Genomic DNA, 17701 nt, shown 5'->3' with positions numbered 1-17701 from the left:
GTTCCTTCCAAGGTTCGCTATACTTCCACGACGCCGCGAGAAGGGAGGCATACAACAAGGCTGAATCTGTTGTACGATCCTACTTGACCATGATGAGAAACCAAAGTATACCTATGAGATGCTGCGGGTTGCGAGTGGCCGCCCGTTATTTTACTTACCTAGGTACCTCGTAGTACGCCTCCAGGCAGTTCGATGGTTAAACTTCTGCTGATCCTGCAATCTTCGATCAGCACGACAAAGTTTTGGGCAAGATCTCTGATCATTCTAGAAATCATATCCAAGGAAGGACAACATGCTTAAGCGTTTCAGCAGGAAGCATACATGATTAGTCGCGCTTTGTCGAAGCCGTCACTCTCTTCTGAACTACTCGCGTTCACAACTTGTAGCGCATTTTCGAAGGCGGAGATCTCTCCTGCGGACATTTTACAATCGCTAGTTTAATACAAGTGTGCATCTCTCATTGCTTGTTGTGTTCAACGCGACCGTTCTCATCTCCCGGCACCCGTCTGCTCTACTATGGACAACTTCAACTTCCTCAACTTCGCATGGGCTCATAGCTACGAACTCACGTCTTGCACTTTACTGTGCCCACATGAAGAGTTTAAGTGGATCTTAATCCCGGCGACGTAGCTCGCTTTTCACTGAAGACGTGAGATTGGTGTTGCATTTTCCCACGCTAACAAAAACCAAGCCCAAGAAGACGTGTAACAACACCACGATCATGTTTCGCAAGCAACCCTTCAATTTACAATTCACCCAGAAGAAGGTTGGAATTGTTCCACGATCAATCCCGTCCCCACAGTCTCGCCGTCGCCGCCACCCTAGCTTCCAAGTTCCTCCGCGGCCCACAACCCGCCCGAAAATTCTCACCGCACCAACTCCACTATCAACACCAACACCAACCATTGAATAGCATAATAAACGTTGCAATTCTCGTTTCCTCCATCAACCAATCAAATACCAACGGACAGATGGCCGGTAAGCTCAACAACACTCCTCTGTCTTCCTGACCAAAATCTGACAAAATTCACAGAGCTGGTTATGGCGCCAGGTTAAGGTTACGCTTAACATTACTTCCTGGTCACGAAAGTGGCGTGGGTTCGAGTCCCACTCTGTTCAGCATTCGTCTGGCTATAGTCAGATACCCCAGGTATTCTTTTTTGGTCATTTTTGGTCATTTTTTTGGAGTTTTCGGTGAATGGGCATAACAGACGCCACCACACGGCGCCAGCCACCTGGAGATCTTTTAAAAGGCTTCCATGTATAGCTCTGATCGTTGAATTATGCTAATAATGTTTTGATTAAGTTTGGTGACTTGCTGGGACTTTGGTGACGGCAGGCAAAGAACATAGAAGTTCCGCTTCTCCTTTTTGAACAGCGAACTCAGTCGACACATTGAGATCATGTTTGCGACTGATGTGAGCTCCAGTTCAGCCGAGAGCAAAGGCATATGACGAATGGCTGGAACTTTGAAGTAGATACAAGGTGTGTGTAGGAGCGTTCACATCGCACCTCTGCATCGGTTTTTGAGGAACACAGAAGGCGCCAGCGACATACCTCAAACACAATTTGTTTTTGGAGATAGAAGGATACTTCTTGGAATAAAGAAGAGAAGGAGGAGGATAGTGGTGGGTATTTATATGCACAGAGGCAGAGCAGATCCATGTTTGAGATGTAGTATTGGCACGGAGAAGATACCAGACACTCCATGTGCGTTCTTTTGAGCTGGTTTGTAAAGTTCTTGGGAACAAAGACATCATAGGCGCTCCACGGTGTTTTAGTGATAGAAGGTATAGCTCGAAAGTTTCACATAGAAGTGTCGGTAACCATTTTTGATAAACAGAGAAGGCGCCAGCGACATGTGAGAACACGATGATCTTTTTGGAGAAGAGTGAGTAGTTGTTGGAATAAAGAAGAGGAGAGTGCGTCCAAGTGCTGGATATTTATATGCACAGGAAGAGACGCACAGGCCGTGATCTTAGCGTTCAGGAAGGACGACGGCCAGCATGGAATGTGGGATACTTGGTTTTGAGTTGATTTCCGATCTGCTCAAGGACGGAGACATGCGAAAAAGAACTCTCTTTTTTTGATAATTGTAGATGTAACTCGGAGCGTTCACATCACAGTGAAAAGTGCCTTTTTGAACAGAGAGTCGCGCAACCAACATGTAACCAGCGGCTTTGTATTTTGGAAGACTGTTAAGTGTTGGTGTGATAGAGAAGGAAAAGAGGCGTCCAAGCGACAGGTATTTATGCTCAAGGAGACCCATGCGACATAACTTTTGCCTGGTCGCGTTTGTTGTCATCAAATGAACGCCTCGTGTTTTTGGAAGTCATGTTGGCTTCCAGGTACGTTTTTCGACGGCAGGCAGAAGACATTCGCTTTCTTCGTCAGTATTTTTTGGATTGAGAAGACAATCGAGATACCACTCATTTCGAAGATGTTCGCGGCTCGTCCGAGGAGGCAGACATCAGTATGCGGTTGTGGTTTTTTGATAATTCTTAGGTAACAGGCAAGGTCTGGAGCGAGGACATAGTGGTATATCCAAACACTTTTGAGAGACGCGGAAGAACGACTCAGACATGATCCAGTCAAGGGTCATTTTCGGAAAATCGAGAATGGGGCGGAATATGAAGGAGAGTGTAAGGGAGTGAGCGGTAGAGTTTTATATCGACACCAAGACGCCATGCGCTATCGCTTCTTGCGGAGGCAGCGCCACTCATGTCGGAACTGTCAGCTTCGTTCTGGCCACCATGACCTTCTTAACGTAATGATTTTGGTGACAGCAGGCAACAGACATAGCTTCTTCGAATACCCGTTTTCGGACAGAGAGGATCATCCATGAGCGGGTCCTCTGGTTTTGGGATAAGCTGCAAATCGCAACGAGTGGAACATGAGTAATAGAGACTATACTTTGAAAGGTAGAGCTCATAGCGCGGACTCTCCACATGAAAAGCACGCGCGGATCTTTTTGGAAGAGGAACGTCCTCTCCACACATAGGATCTGGGTCCACGGATTTTTGGAGATTGAAGCAATGGTTGTAGATGTAAGAATGAGAGTTCAGAACTCGAACACGAGGTATTTGTATGGATATGGAGACGCACAGGCCGCCATCTCGTCGCTCAGAAAGTGGGCAAGTGATGATGATGATCACCACTACCATCCGAAGAAGCTGCGCCCCTGCTGTGAAGAATGGAGGGGATCATTATCTCCTTCTGGATCGCAGTATAAGGATGCGCGCCTCAGAGTGCTTGAGATAGCTCATGAAGACAGGCGTATGTAATACAAGTAGACCGTACCAGTTCCGTTCGACTGCTGGCATTGCGAAGGACGACATCGCCTGTCCTGCTCCATAGATTTTGGGAGCTTGCACGTCTCACAACAACCTCCCCATGTGCGAATCCCCAAACTGAAATGAAGTGGCTTGAAATGTTTTATCATTTGTTTTCCCTCTTTTCAATCTAAATGACGAAGATGCTAGCAACACTGCCATCCCTTCACATCCATCCAAGCATATACACATCCCCCCTGCATACCCATCTTTACCTCGAAGCAATCAAAGTATTACATATCTTTATACTCTCGAGCCAAATGCAGAACACCAATGTTTCCAATCAAAGCCCATATAACAACTCCCAAACACCAGATGCCTTCATGGCCCCAAAAGGATTGTGACGATGCTCCGTATATCACTGCCCACCAGAAAGCGCCCGAATCTTTTTGTAAATGAGTGGCGAAATATGGACAGATGTGAAGATTGGCGTAAAAAGAAAGTGTTTTGTGATATGCCGTAATCGTGAGCGGTGAAGCGTCGAGTTCTTGCGTTTTATCGGATTTGCCGTTTCGTAGATTTACGTGTACGTGTACGTGTATCGAAGAGGCGCTTCATCTACCAGACACCAAACTGGTACGTGAAGTAAAGCATAGAGCCAATCGTCGTACCAGTAGTAAGCAACATAGCAGCAAGCGTCTTCTTCTCAGAAAGCGAAAGCGCGCCGTTACAGTTAGGGCAAGTGTATCCATCCTTGAGCGAAATGTACTCCTGCGGGAGGTACATGCCAAAAGTGAATCCAGTAAACGCTCCAAGATATCCGGGCCTCGGCGCAGCAGTAGCACTGAGATCCGAGTCGTAGATGAGCAACTTGTAGTTCTCGGTCAAAAACGGTGCCTGGCCGTCCGGAGTGTGCTTGGTGTCCCAGAGAACTTCTGTTTGCTTCGCGGAGATGTTGACGGCGATGGTGTAGGTGGCTTGGTTGGCGGTGCAGGAGGCGAGGACGTCGATGGCCGAGGGGGTCACGGAGAGGGAGGTGTAGTTCCAGGCGAAGGTTACCCAGTCGCCGACTTTGTAGAATTGTGTGCCGGCGAGGGCGTTGGGGGTCACCATTGTGAGGCCGCCGGCGGGGAGGCGGGCGTCAAAGCTGGTGGACTTTGAGCCTTTGCCGGTGGTCTTGGAGCCGCTGGGCTTTTGGGTGCCGCTGGCGGTTTCCTTTGCGGTGCCGGAGGACTTGTTGTCGTCGTTGTTGTTATTGTCGTTGTTATCGTTGTTGTTGTTGTCGCCGCCTGTCTCGGTAGGTTTGTCCGCTGCGGATGTCTTTGCGGGCTGTGTGCTGGCGGGTGCGTTTGAGGCATTGTCGTTGTTGTTATTGTTATCTGAACCATGGCATTAGCATCCAACCTATTCAATCTCGAAGATGCTCGAACGTACTGTTGTCCTGACGTCCCATGAGCACGTTCTTGACATCAGTCAACCCATGGATATTGTCGAATGCATGCTTGACGTTCATGGCATGCGTAACCGACGACATGGCCACCACGGCAGCGAGAAGCTGAGACGGTCTCATCTTGTCCGAATGATGCCTAAAACAAGTCTCCTTCGGTCCTTCAAAGCTCCAAAAACGTGTGTACCGGCTAAAACGTCGTTTCGCAAGCGGGAGGAGTTCCTCGTGGAATCTCAGGTATCGTACAACTCTCAGGCGTGACGGAACGGGAGAGAAGAATGAGCTCCGGAGGCGACGCGACACAAGTATTACGCGGAGAAACGACGAATGGATATTACAGTAATAACACCTCTCCGTCCGTATAAACGAGCGACTGGCGAAGGGTGAAGATAGGGCGGCAGGTCGAGGTAAGCGATAAAGCGATTGATGGTTTTTGTCTCAACGGCGGAAGTGAAAGGAGAGGTTTGATGGTCTCAGCTTCGACTTGTTAGCCCAGCCCAGCTCAGCAGCACCAGCCCAGCGGCGGGCGGCGGCGAATGGGATACAAGCAGGGGGCAGCCCGAGAGACACTAGCGCTAGAGGGCAATGCAACCCTAAATATAACATGAAGGCTCCGCAACACGATATTGTTCCGAGGGAGACATCAATGCGCCCATCGTATTCTGGGCTTGGACATTACGAGGGCAAGACTTTTCGAGGAGGTGGGTATGTCATGGACCGTCATTGCTATACCTCGTGAGAATACCGTGGAGTCGACGGGCTGCTTACACGGCCTTGTCATGCAGCGTTGCGCGTTCCACGCACGAAAACGATATTCTCGCACGTCCGTTTCCCGAGCGATGGGCGGGCGGCGCAGCCATCATCGACTTGTGGTCTGGCCACTCACATCCCGCCTCCTGCACCTCCGCTGCAAACATCACAACACAGCACATCATGTCACCTCACCTCATATTCATCTTTGCCATTGTCGCGATTGCCATGCGATAAATAACACATAAAAGCAGTCGGTCCGCGCATTACTCACTGAAACCGTTGACTGCGAAGATTTGGCCGGGGTCCCCCTCGTCGATCGAGCCTCACCCACCAGGGTCTAGAAAGGAGATCTGTGGGTATGCCCGATGAGGTCGATCACCCAAATCTTGGTAGGCGGGTTTACCATCTTTCTTTTATTCGCACTCACTTCTCTTGAGATAGTCTGATCGTAAGTAATGTGCTTCTATGTATTGAGTGGGTGTTCGTCATTTGATCACGCTGGATTGCCGATGTTACCTAGGTATAGGAAGTGGCAACGTGCCCCACAACCCACGTGATTCCAGTACCACGGTACTTATCGATATACATATTTGTCATGGTAGCTGGCAGTTAAACAAAAGGACGGTTTCGTCAGCTTGTTGAGTCCGAGAATGACCATGCATAACGAGCGTCACAGCGATGCGAAGTGACTTGGCCAAGTCCGCCTAACACTCAAGTATCGAATCGTATTACATCTAAAAGGGTATCCGCATATATCCAACCCTCCATATGAAGTCAACCGAAAGTATAAATCAGAAAGTCTAAAGAAACATTGCGCGCTTAATCAACTTTTCGTCACCGCCGTCCCTCCCACCACGCCTTATCCTTCTCCCTCCTATGCGGCATACTCTCCCTAATATCCGTCTCGCGATCACTCGCAAACTCGACACTGCGCGCACGACTCCTACTGCGCGGTCTCTCAATTTTCGTCGTGCTCCTCCGACTAGGCGGCGCGCGGTCCTCAGCGGGGAACGTCGACCGCGGAGAAAACGTGTCTCTCCTTGCTTTGCGTGTGGAAGTAGGACTCGTGAGTCCACCGCCAACTTTGCTGTTTGAGAAATCTGCAGAAAGAGGCCGCGCAGTACGGCGTTTACTGCGGGTAGTAGCGGTGGCAGGTGGCTTTTTGATGTAGTCGTAGGTGGCTGGATCGCGTTTTGCGAGTTCACGTTCTAGGCGCCAGAGAGGGGCTTCGGGGAGGACTTTGACGGCCATGGTGTCTCTCCATTTGATCTTCCAGTAGACTTCTGCGTCGCCGGCTCGGGAGTTGTTGGCGCCGTAGTCGACGACGAGTTTGTAGCTGTCGGTTAGGGCGCGGGCTTCGTAGAGGCCGCGATCTTGGATTCCGGGGCCTTCGAGACGGTAGCGGGTGCGGACTGAGGGGTGGATGTATTCGTTGGTTTGGCGGAGAGGTCGTTCTGTTGAGCGGCCTGAGAAGGGGTCTACGGAGGTGTATTGGCCTGGTTTGCGTTGCTGCCACTGCTGTTAGTACGCATGCGGATGTTTGTAAAGAATTGAGACTCACAGTGCTACCACCGATTGCAAAGGCGCCCTTCAGCTCGCTATAGATCTTGCCAAAACTCCACGGTCGGATCGCACCTTCCTCTTTCTTGTAGTACTTTTCGTTCAGATCGTCTTGTTCGAACAGATACTCAGACCGCAGATCCAGGAATGGCTCGAGTTGACTCATCATCCACGCAAGACTGATATTCGCAATCTGCATGTCATCGTAGCCACCACCCACATTCGCGTGCGCACCCGGGAACCATACTTGGCGGAGCGTCGTCCGGTTACCCTCAGGCTTTTCCCAGACGGCGGGTGAAAACGACGACCGATTCTCATCCAGAGCCAACGCCTGAAATGCATTCTCAATGCAATTAGACAACTTGGTGTCGTAGAAAGTCGTTGCTTTTGACTGCTTCATCTGTAGACCCAGGCGCTGCAGCTTCCCGATCCGCGGTATGCCGAGACTGCCAACGGTGTCCCACACCGCTATGCACTTAATTGGAATGTCCAGTCTAGTCAATCCTCTGCGTTCCAGTTCTTCTGCGTATCGTGGGTCATCTGCGCTTGGTTTCCGCGGGAAAGGTACATCCTCGTGCTTTGGGCGATAGTCAGGGTTCCGCCGATTTTGAACATCTTCGTACACTTCTGGTAGCGTGTTCAAGCCTTTCTTTGTGAGAAGACCAATCTCTCCAATCAAGCCGCCGATGCTACGCGCGGTAAACGCGCCTCTCGAAAATCCTAGCAAGAAGATCTCGTCTCCAGGGTGATAGTTGTTGGCAAGAAACGAATAGGCCTCTCGAACATCATCGCTCAGGCCCTTGCCCGTAGCACCCCCAACCAATCTCGAGAGCTTTCCGCCTTCCGTCCCAAGACCTTGGTGATAGTTGACAATCTGCTGGATACCATCCTGACTGACTGCCTTGATGGCTCTTGATATCCTGGTGATGTTGCTTGGGATGGAAAGAGTACCGTTCTTGGTTCCATCGTCCGAGTTTAGCCAAGTTCCGTCACACGCGACGATCAACCTCTTGAACATCCCCCGTCCACCGCTGAGTCCAGGTGCGTCGACCATGGGTTCGCGCATGCTACGCACGCTTCTGCTCCTTGCGCGGGGTGCTGGTGCTGGCACATCAATGATGAGTGGTGATTTAGCCCCACTTCGCGGAACATCCACAACGATGGGCTGTGATGTTAACGGCGCTCTGGTGCTCGGCGCCCGACTTCTGCTCCGCGCTCGGGATAGTGCTACAGACATTCTTTTCTTGAGGTTCCTGGCTCTTTCTTGATGTGCCCTTGAAAAAGGCAGTTGCTGTCGTGGTGTAGACGCAGCCCAAGTCCAAGGGGAGTTAGAGCGGGCTACGTCGATATGCGTGAGCTTTTTACGCCCGCGGCGAGGTTTGGTGACTGGCAATGCGGCTAACCCGGTTGTTGCGTATCCACGTGTCGACTATCCACTCTGCTGGTGTTGTGTTGCTGGCAGCCTTGGGCTATGTCCGCGAATGGCCTTTCGTAAACCACTGCAAAGACGCCGGAAAGACGCGCTTCGTTTCGTAGCGATCGCACGTCTAATGGGCAGTGGATGAGGGTGTCGCGGATCCCCAGCCTCCTCTTTTCACAATTTCCAGCTCTTCCGTTCCAACTCTTCAAACTTGATGGGCGGGAGTAAGCGAGGCAACGGGCTTCCTCATCAGCCTCGGGAACCTGCAGCAAGCACTTTGACGCAGGGCACAGGAATTCGTGAAACCGAGGGGGTCGGATGGTCAATATGGGAAAGGAAATAGGGCGGACGTGTCGCGCAGCGCACAGCGCACTCTTACGTCGAGTGGTTGGGCTTCGGCTTCAAAGCTTTGCTGTACAGGGCTGGGGGTGCCCAAGTCATTGGACTCGCTTACCCAGCCTCTTGTCTGCGAACATGCGATTACCCCTCGGGATTGTTGATTCTACCAGGCGGATGAGCAGAATCTGGAGCAGCATGCAAAGATTTACTCGTCAACCCCGCTGGTGTGCGCGTGTGCGGTCAAAAGTGAGGCTGTTCTCCAGCGCATCTCGCTCGACCGCAACTTCTTCAACAACGCAGCGCCAAGGTCTCTGTCCCTTCCTGTCTGGGGCTAGGATACACCGCATCGTAGGAGCCGCATTGGGCGCAGATGGCCCTGCCGGTGAGGGCCCAATTTTCGCGCTGTTATGCGTTAGACCATTGCCAGGTGTAGTGTTAGGTGCAGGAAGTGCGCAACTCGGGCGGTGAGCGCAGAGTACGTGTTGGTAGGGGACAACCCGGCCCACCAGCTCTGGTCGGCAACAATCGAGATTGCCGACATCACAGATACGTTCGTGCAAGAGCTTGTTTTGATGAGCTGTTCTGATGAGCTGTTCTGAAGGATATCAACTGTTTTTCAATTTCATGAACTTTTATCTAGTAGTTCCGGTCCTTTTACTTCATTCTTCGTCGCCATGGGCGACTGCCACATTCTGGAAAATGCTGGCCAACACCTAGTCGCAGATTCGCGCATTCAGACGCCGAGTAACAATCCAGCGCCTCAGCCAGGCCTCCTGGCTGATAATCGCACAGCTACACTCTACAGTTATCTTACAGAATTCCTTCCTAGACACCCAGATCTCAAGAACTCCATGCGATAAATCAACATCCCTAGAGTGTGTAGTGCAGCGCGAGCGGCGAAATGGAATCCATCTAGGACATACGCAATGATGAAACGACATGAGGAGAGAATACAATAGATAGGAGGAATAGATGAGAGACGTGCCCCGGGAGAATCGTAAATGTCGTATACAGAGAGAAATCGCGCAAAGGAAATAGCGGCCTAGTAGCCGCCAAAAAGGTCATCAAGCTCGTCAAGGTCAATGAGCTCCGGGCTCTTCATGATCCAGTCGTCGTCAAGCTCGAGTTTTATCGACTTGCGCTTGAGCGACGGCGGGGGCATTTCGATGTGGAGCACTGGTTTCAGCGCGGGGCTGCTGGGTGATAGCGCGCTCTGGAAGGTCATGAGCTGGTCCATTTGGCCGAAGAGGGCGGCTGCGGCTTCCGAGTCCTTTTGAGCAGCGCTTTCTACGGTCTCCTCGACGGAGACTGAAACTTCTTCCATTTTAACATCGCTCTGTTGTGTTGGCTCGGCAGACGCGCTGGCAGATCGCTCACGCTCGGCTTCCTGGCTCATGCGACGTTGCTGCAGGAACGACGCAGTCTGGGTGAACTCGCGCTCATCCTTTTCTAAAGGCGGCGACTGAGCTCGGCGGTTGTGCGAGATGTTTGCAGTCGTGGGAAGATGGCTCTGCTTGGAGAAGGGGTCGCTGTCGTGGCTGTCGTAGTCGGACAGGTCTAGCTCGGGCGACGGTGACATGCGACCTCTTGATCTCGCATCCGCGTCCTCTTCTTCCGAAGTTGCGGACGACAGCGATGGGGTGACGATGCGTGGTGCCATGGCGGTGCTAGTTCCGTCGGCCGGGATAGGCTGATGCGGGCAAGTGGAGAGGAAGTAGTAGACACGCTTGGGGTGGGTACCAACAAGCTTCTTGTCGAGAGGACATCTCGACAGGGCTGTCCAATTGCGCTTGAGGTAGGTCGCTAAGCGTGACGAGATAATGGCAGCTGGGTTGGCGGAGCTAGAGTACGTCAGCATGAGTAACTGGTGGTCAGGGCGTGGATGGCGGAAGTTTGGTACGTACCTCTCAACAATGGGAATGATGGGCGATAGAACGAGGGCGAGTTCCTTCAGCAGGTGGGGACGGTTGCCTGTTTTCTGGAGCTGTTCGATAACGCCGACCACGATTTCGTCGTCGATGCCCTGGGTATCGATCTTGGTCGTGCCGGACTCGCCGCCCGGCGACGGTGGCGGGGTGTCTGCCACCCGGCCTGAGCTTTTGGGTCGCTGCTCATCGAGGCGCAGTGCGGCGGGGCGTGATGGCGAGGGGAGTGCCGATGAGAGAGAGCCGGAGTGGGAGCGTTTCTGTTTCTTTGCGGCGTGCTGGCCGTCGCTTGTCGAAGGCGGTGAGCGCGCGGATCGCGGTCCTCCTGGCAGCTGGATGCCGAGCGACGGCAGCGACAGCGACTTCCGGCGGGTGTTGTAGGGCATCGTGGGAGTGACGATGCAGTCGCAAACGTCGCGCAGGGAGAGAGGAGGGAAGAAGGGAGGCTTCGGGGGGACAAGATAATTATTGAGGCTGGCAGAGGGTGTGCAGCCAAAAGTGTTTTGTTACTGCGCGAATGCCAGGGTCGTCGATTGGTCCGGTAGGAATGCAATGCAGCCTATACCACCAACGCTGCCGCCGAGATGCAGGTAGCGTGCGCTTCTGTCTGCACTGCAGGCTTTGGCGTCGAAAAGAGCGCCTGATTATTGCGAGAGATGTCTGGCGGTGATGAATGCTGAGTGGCACCCGTCCTGTCGCAGCTACGCGGCTCGCCTCCTGAAGAGTGAATACGTAACTCGGCGATGGCGCCCGGTTGCCTTGAGCTCGAACCAACAACTTATGGCAACACAATCAAGTGCTGCGCCAACACCACGGGAATCAGGAAGCAGAAACAGAGAGAGGCAAGGGGAAACGGAATGGGACAGGACAGTTGATGTCGGGCCCTGATGTAGTTCGAGGGGTGGTGAAGGAAGAGGGGATGCGACGAGGGAAAGAACGGAGGCGTAGTGGAGCACACAGTGAAGAAGGAGCGACTAGGCTCCGGTAAGAGACCGTGCGTCTAGTAGGGTGAATGTATCCAGGGATCGCCTCTTTGGTTATGACAGCATACTACTTTTAGAGCCCGTTTTTGCTTTGTTGGCCAGGGGCTAGAGCCTAACGCTCCTATCAACATGCCGTTGCCTGCCTGCATGTACCACACGGTAGAGTCCTCTAACGTAGGTACTTACTCGCCGCACACTTCTAGGCACAACCTTCCGGCAGCCTGTCCAACGTCTTGTATGGGCTTCGTTGTCCTAACCAATCCCGTCTATCTGGGCCGTCTGTGTTGCACCTCTGCCCGTGTCAAGCTTCGGGCATCAGATGGTCTCAGCTGAGCCCGGAGCAGTGAACACCGCACTTGGATCTCTCTACATCTTGCTCCGAGCGCGCAATGAGTGGCACATGCTAGACGGAGCTGGTAAGGATGCTTCCTTGCCGACAAACCTCCGCCAACGATTACGAACGTCTACTGCCCTGAGACGGCTTTCCCGCAAGTGATCTCATGCTCAACACGTCTGGTTCGAGCATCGCGCATCCTTCCCACCTGCAATTGGGCGGGTCATCACAGCTGTCCCGCACGCTGACCGCTATAATATCTTCCGCGTCTCCAAGCACTCAAACGGCCACGATGCGAGTGGACGGGCGCTGGCCATGATCTGATGCAGCGTGCATATCATCTTGTTCCAGAGCGGAGACATCCCTGTTCTGAGGTTTCGCCTAGCCGTCAAAGTGGATTTAGCCTCAACGCTGCAACCGGGATGCCCCAGGGCGGTGAGCACACTTTTCTCGAATTTTTCTTTAACGGAAGTTTTCCTACTGGCATGCGGCCAACCCTCGGCAACGTTAATACGCGAACGACAAAAACCGTTCTCAGCACATGTGGCTTGATCGCTGCTTGTTCATTGATAACTCATTGATAACGTGTGGCATTGATGCCCGGAAAAAGCACAGTGATGATGGATGCCGAGCTGGATCTTCTGGCACATCAGTTTCACCAGCCTCCGCTCCGCATTGCGACCACACCCCCAAACATTGCGCACGCGAGTTGCCATCACTTCCGATGGCTGCGCAGGGATTGTGCATATGTCTTTACCCAATGGAGACAGGCGCATGGAACCAGGTCCGGTCTGCATGCGCAGCACAGCGTCACCTTTTGTGGGGAACTGGAAGGTATGGCGCCGCACTTGTCCTGTGGGCAGACAGATTCACGGATGCGCTACGTATCTTCCCCAGACGAAGTGTGGACTGCATGAGGAAGTTGGCAAGTCGTGAAAGACGGTGAAGATGCATTGTTTGTTTGCTTGTTCCCACACGCAACCTCGTCGACACTGATAAAGATGCATGTCAGCCATGGACGTGTCGTTGGGTGTGCTCGGCATGATGATTACGAGGTGCGAGCCCATCGTGCTCAACGGTATGGCATCAGACCCCAGACGCACATACAAACGCATGGCGTGCCCGGATGATAAGACAGAACAAAGTTCGGGCGAGCCATGTCGCGTTCCAGTCTGCCGTGACGCGATTGTGCTTTGCCCATGATCCCGACCGCAGATCTCGCTTGACCTTCTGTTGGATCCCAGGTTATCGATGGTCGCGATCTGGAAATTGCCGCTTTGGGCCTTCCCCTCCTTCTGCCATAACGCGTAAAGTTGACGTCGTTTTAGACACAATTAAGCTGGCCGGTAGAGCGCAACAGCTTGGGTGGTGGACTTAGAGTAAGTTTAGGCGCACTGTCTATAATAGCGGCAAAGCTGCAACATTTCGATCATTCTCGATCATGGTGAATGTGGGGAAGGTGACACGGCGACTTATCATCTCCACAGTGACCACCAGGACTTTTGTGTTACCGGGGATCCGGCCTGTGCAGCAAGCGGCTGCTCGACTGCGGTGGTCTCGGCCAATCTTTGCCGCATGCCCTTTCTGGGCCTCAACTGTAACCACCATGTCGTGCCGAAGTTGTAGCGCTTTATATCGACAACTTCCAGCCCGCTTTCTTCGACAATCTTGCCGATGTCTTTGTTCCACCAGCAACCATGTTCGTCTGCATGGGCTGGAGCTGACTTATCCAAGATGTTGTTGAGCCACTCGTAATGCGACTTGCCGTGCTCTAGAAGCAAAATCTGTCCATTCTCATTGGTGCACGACTCGAGATTCTGGAGCAGCTTCACCGGCTCAGGAGTGGAGCAGAGTCCCATTGTCTGTATCACCGTATCGTAGCCAATCTGGGCATCAAATGGGGGCGTAATCGGATCTAAGGCAGATTGCTGCTTGAAGAAGACACGGCTAAAGTACTCCTTGTGCGTGTCGTTCCACTTCCGCCTTGCAACAGCCAGCATGGGCCCGCTAGAATCGAGTAGCGTCACCGTCGCACATTGCTTGGTCTTGTAGTATGGTATGTTCCTGCCCGTACCAACGGCCACCTCTAGCACATGTCCCTTGGCCATGGCAGTGAGCTTCTTGCGCTTAGAAGTCAATAAGAGCAGCATCTCAGACGTGTCCACTTTCTCGTCGTAGCCCTCAGCCTCTTTGTCAAATCGATCCGACAGGTCTTCAGGTAAGTTTCCCAGGTCCGTTTCCTGCGTCAACGAAGCGTAGAGCATGGTTCCGTATGTCCCCAATCCAAATGCGATCAATCCGATACCGAACATTGGCCATTGTCTCGCTCTCCGCAGCTTTGCCTGGTGTTGCGCCGACTTCAGTTCCTCGTCTGAAAGCCGCTGTAGATCTGAGAGCCGCGGACGTGCTGCCAGCACTCTCTTCAGTGCTTGTTCGGGTGTTTGGTTCCTTGGAGCATATAGCGGTACTTCGTTATCGTGTTGCGCTCGTTGTATTCGTATGTGTTGTGGTATCGCGGGCTTCGACGGTATCGTGTGCTTTACGGGGAACGCCTTCGGGGGCTTCGGTAACTTCGCCATTGCGATGCAGGCAGACCCCAAATAATTCAGCAGCGGATGACGTTGAGGTGCGATTGGTGAGGCTGTCGATGTCAAATTGGAGCCTCAAATCTTTCCATGCACCGATGACCCAATCTCTCGGTAGCGTCAAAGCTCCCTGCAGCCACGAGATTCAACCGTGCCCAGCCGGCGCACGCCCTTCAAATCATCAGTCAGTCAACGATATCGGCCCACCAGCGGCACTTGCACGCCGTTCGGACGCAGGTAGGTGGACTTTTCTCCATGACTTTCCTTTCTTTTGCCCAGTTGCTGAATCTCTGAACGTCTTGATTTCGCGCGCAATGGCTTCTTCTGCATCTCTTGAGAGACCCTCATCCATCCTAATCGTCGGCAGCGGTGCATTTGGACTTTCCACAGCTTATTCGTTATGTCAAAACCCGCAGTACAAGGATACCTCAATTACTGTCGTAGACCGTCAGCCCTTCCCTACGCCTGATGGCTCGAGTGTAAGTAGAGCAATTCAATCTAAATTTTCTCGACGCCATACCCTGGAGCAGTAAATCCCTAGTGATCGGAACTACCGCTTCATTCAAGACCAAACGCTCAAACGAACGCATACAGATCGACGCCTCACGAATCATCCGTCCCGACTACGCTGCCGCGCGCTATACCCGTCTCGCAACCGTCGCACAAAATCGCTGGCGTACCGACTTCGCGACCGAACACTACCATGAGGTCGGCTTATGTGTAACCGCATGGGGCCCAGAGCAGAAGTACGTCTCCAGCTCGCTCGAAAACGTTCGCGCGATAGGGACAGACAAAGTGGAAGTGCTCAACTCAGCGGAAGAAATACAGAAAGCATGTGGTCTGGAAGGCAAAGACCCCTGGGGTAATGGCTGCACCGGATACGTGAACTGGAGTTCAGGCTGGGCAGACGCAGAGGGTGCAATGATGTGGTTGAGGGAAAAGGTGGAGAAGTTGGGGAGGGTGAAGTTTGTCACAAAGGGCGTGAAGAAGCTGTTGATCGATCACAAAACCAACACTGTCTCCGGTGTGCGGCTCGACGATTCGACCGAACTGAAGGCGGACCTTACAATGCTGGCGGCAGGCGCATGGACGGCATCGCTCATCGATCTTCGAGGCATCTGCAAAGCCACCGGGCAAGCTCTATGCTACATGCCCATCTCCAAGGAGGAGGAAACGAAGATGGCTCCGCGACCGACTATCTTAAATCTCTCCCACGGCCTATTCATGATCCCGCCTCACAAGGGCTTGCTCAAAGTAGCGCGCCACGGCCACGGCTACCTCAACCCAACTACAATCACACACCCCGAGTCCGAAGACCCCAACGAGACAATCACAACCTCACTTCCCTACACACACGTCGACGACCCATCACAAGCCGTCCCTATAGAAGGCCAACGCCAATGCCGAGACTTCCTCACTGCAATCCACCCTTCCCTCGCCGTTCCTTCGCGCCCGTTCACAAAATCGAAAATCTGTTGGTACACTGATACAAGGGATGGCGACTTTTTGATCTCGTATCATCCCAAGTACAAGGGGCTGTTTGTGGCGACGGGTGGTTCGGGTCATGGCTTCAAGTTCTTGCCTGTTATTGGTGATAGCATTGTGGAGTGTATAGAGGGCAGAACACCAGAGGACTTCAAGGGCCGCTGGGAGTGGCCTGCTGAGCGTATACCAGAGGAGCAGTGGGCTGGTGATGGAAGTCGCGGTGGGCCTATTGGTATGATTCTGGAGGAGGAGATGGCGAAGAGTCGGGAGAAGTTGTAAGTGGTGGTGTATGTAGGTAGTGACGCAATGTTGGATACCTGACTCTTTGAACTTTCTGTGAATTCGAAGCGCTATGCCTCCAAGCGGAAACATCCCCTGATTTGAAGGACGACGGCGATGCGTAATGGTGGCAGAAAAGCGAAGGACGGCTGAACGGTCCCAATATAGGCAAGCGCGCCATGTGCATGCTGTCAGCTTCTTGGTGCGGCTGCGTCTGTGGCTTCCACCCACCGCGATATGGAGGCATATATATCTACAGACACACCACATTGGCTGAAAAGTATGCGCCTAGCAAGATATCGAGGGGAACGGTCATTCGCTGCAGTCCTGCGTGCTGGCGTTCGGCGTTGTGGCTGAGACTCAGCCTTGTGCGTTCTATGCCTCCACAACCAGTCCTTCGACATATAAGGTACAGTAGCAATCGTTTTACAATGTTTCCTCCTTCAACCCTATTCTCTACCATCAGAACTCTCCAAAACATACAATACCCCGGATCTCTGCTTCCCCAATTCTGCCTCCGCGCCGACAGGCGTTTGGGTTGCGCACCCTCAGGCTTTCATAGCCTACATCTCAACCACCAGCCTTGGGCGAAGGCCGACGTAGTCTTCGCCTTTCGTTCTTTCAATTTCTCTTCCGCCACATTGTACTTTGTCATATACGAGATTTGGACTCTCTCGCGACGTTTCGACTTCTGTTTTCTGCCCATTTGCTTTTGAACTGGACATCAATCCAGTTATACACGCGCGGTATCTTACTAGCAACCCTGCTCCCGACGACGAACTGCCAACCCCGGAACTTGTTGACAACAGCAACAACGATTCGCCTGTACCGAGCAAGCAGTCATCCTTGAGCACTTCCGTTACTTTCCGAAACAGTCTCGATGATAGTCAACCGTCAGCTTGGTCCCCAACAGAAGAGCCACCAAGCCCCGAACACAACGATACATACAACACCACAGGCGAAACACATCAGTTAACCTGCAACTTTTGCGAACATACTTTCACTCGGCACTGCGACCTAAAGTACGTACAGCGCTTACCCCAAACATATCATCATCTAAGACACTACACAGTGACCACATCAATCGAAGACACGACAAACGCTATAAGTGTACCAGTCATAGCTGCTCGAAAGCCTTCAACTTGCGAGCAGATCTGACCCGCCACATCAGAACACACCAAGCAGTACAGGAACGCTTCCCCTGCCAAATTCCAGGCTGCCAAAGTTCTTACACGCGATTCGACAATCTACAGAAACACATCAAGAAACATACTCGCTGTGTAAGAAACTCATCAACTGCGTAGCTGGTCTTCTGCAAC

At 52.5% G+C, this 17701-nt stretch overlaps 5 protein-coding genes across 5 annotated transcripts; 1 reads left to right on the top strand and 4 right to left on the bottom strand.

Moving 5' to 3' along the window:
* Positions 1-3890: 3890 nt before the first annotated feature.
* On the bottom strand, positions 3891-4785 carry J4E90_000219 (uncharacterized protein; the record flags this gene model as incomplete). The annotated part of the gene is made up of 2 exons (XM_051429816.1): positions 3891-4651; positions 4707-4785. 2 exons carry the CDS (start codon positions 4783-4785, stop codon positions 3891-3893), a joined length of 840 nt encoding a protein of 279 aa, XP_051295303.1.
* A 1521-nt stretch (positions 4786-6306) lies between these two features.
* J4E90_000218 (uncharacterized protein) lies at positions 6307-8086 on the bottom strand (the record flags this gene model as incomplete). The annotated part of the gene is made up of 2 exons (XM_051429815.1): positions 6307-6981; positions 7034-8086. 2 exons carry the CDS (start codon positions 8084-8086, stop codon positions 6307-6309), a joined length of 1728 nt encoding a protein of 575 aa, XP_051295302.1.
* A 1747-nt stretch (positions 8087-9833) lies between these two features.
* On the bottom strand, positions 9834-11102 carry J4E90_000217 (uncharacterized protein; the record flags this gene model as incomplete). The annotated part of the gene is made up of 2 exons (XM_051429814.1): positions 9834-10632; positions 10696-11102. The coding sequence occupies 2 exons, from the start codon at positions 11100-11102 to the stop codon at positions 9834-9836; spliced, it is 1206 nt and encodes a 401-aa protein (XP_051295301.1).
* A 2406-nt stretch (positions 11103-13508) lies between these two features.
* J4E90_000216 (uncharacterized protein) lies at positions 13509-14612 on the bottom strand (the record flags this gene model as incomplete). The annotated part of the gene is made up of 1 exon (XM_051429813.1): positions 13509-14612. The coding sequence occupies one exon, from the start codon at positions 14610-14612 to the stop codon at positions 13509-13511; it is 1104 nt and encodes a 367-aa protein (XP_051295300.1).
* Positions 14613-14932: 320 nt separating this feature from the next.
* J4E90_000215 (uncharacterized protein) lies at positions 14933-16382 on the top strand (the record flags this gene model as incomplete). The annotated part of the gene is made up of 2 exons (XM_051429812.1): positions 14933-15097; positions 15213-16382. The coding sequence occupies 2 exons, from the start codon at positions 14933-14935 to the stop codon at positions 16380-16382; spliced, it is 1335 nt and encodes a 444-aa protein (XP_051295299.1).
* Positions 16383-17701: the final 1319 nt, after the last annotated feature.

The sequence above is a fragment of the Alternaria incomplexa genome, assembly GCF_024043165.1.
Source record: "Alternaria incomplexa strain BMP 0042 chromosome Unknown scaffold_1, whole genome shotgun sequence".
NCBI lineage: Eukaryota > Fungi > Ascomycota > Dothideomycetes > Pleosporales > Pleosporaceae > Alternaria > Alternaria incomplexa.
This window is presented reverse-complemented; position numbering and strand designations above follow the sequence as displayed.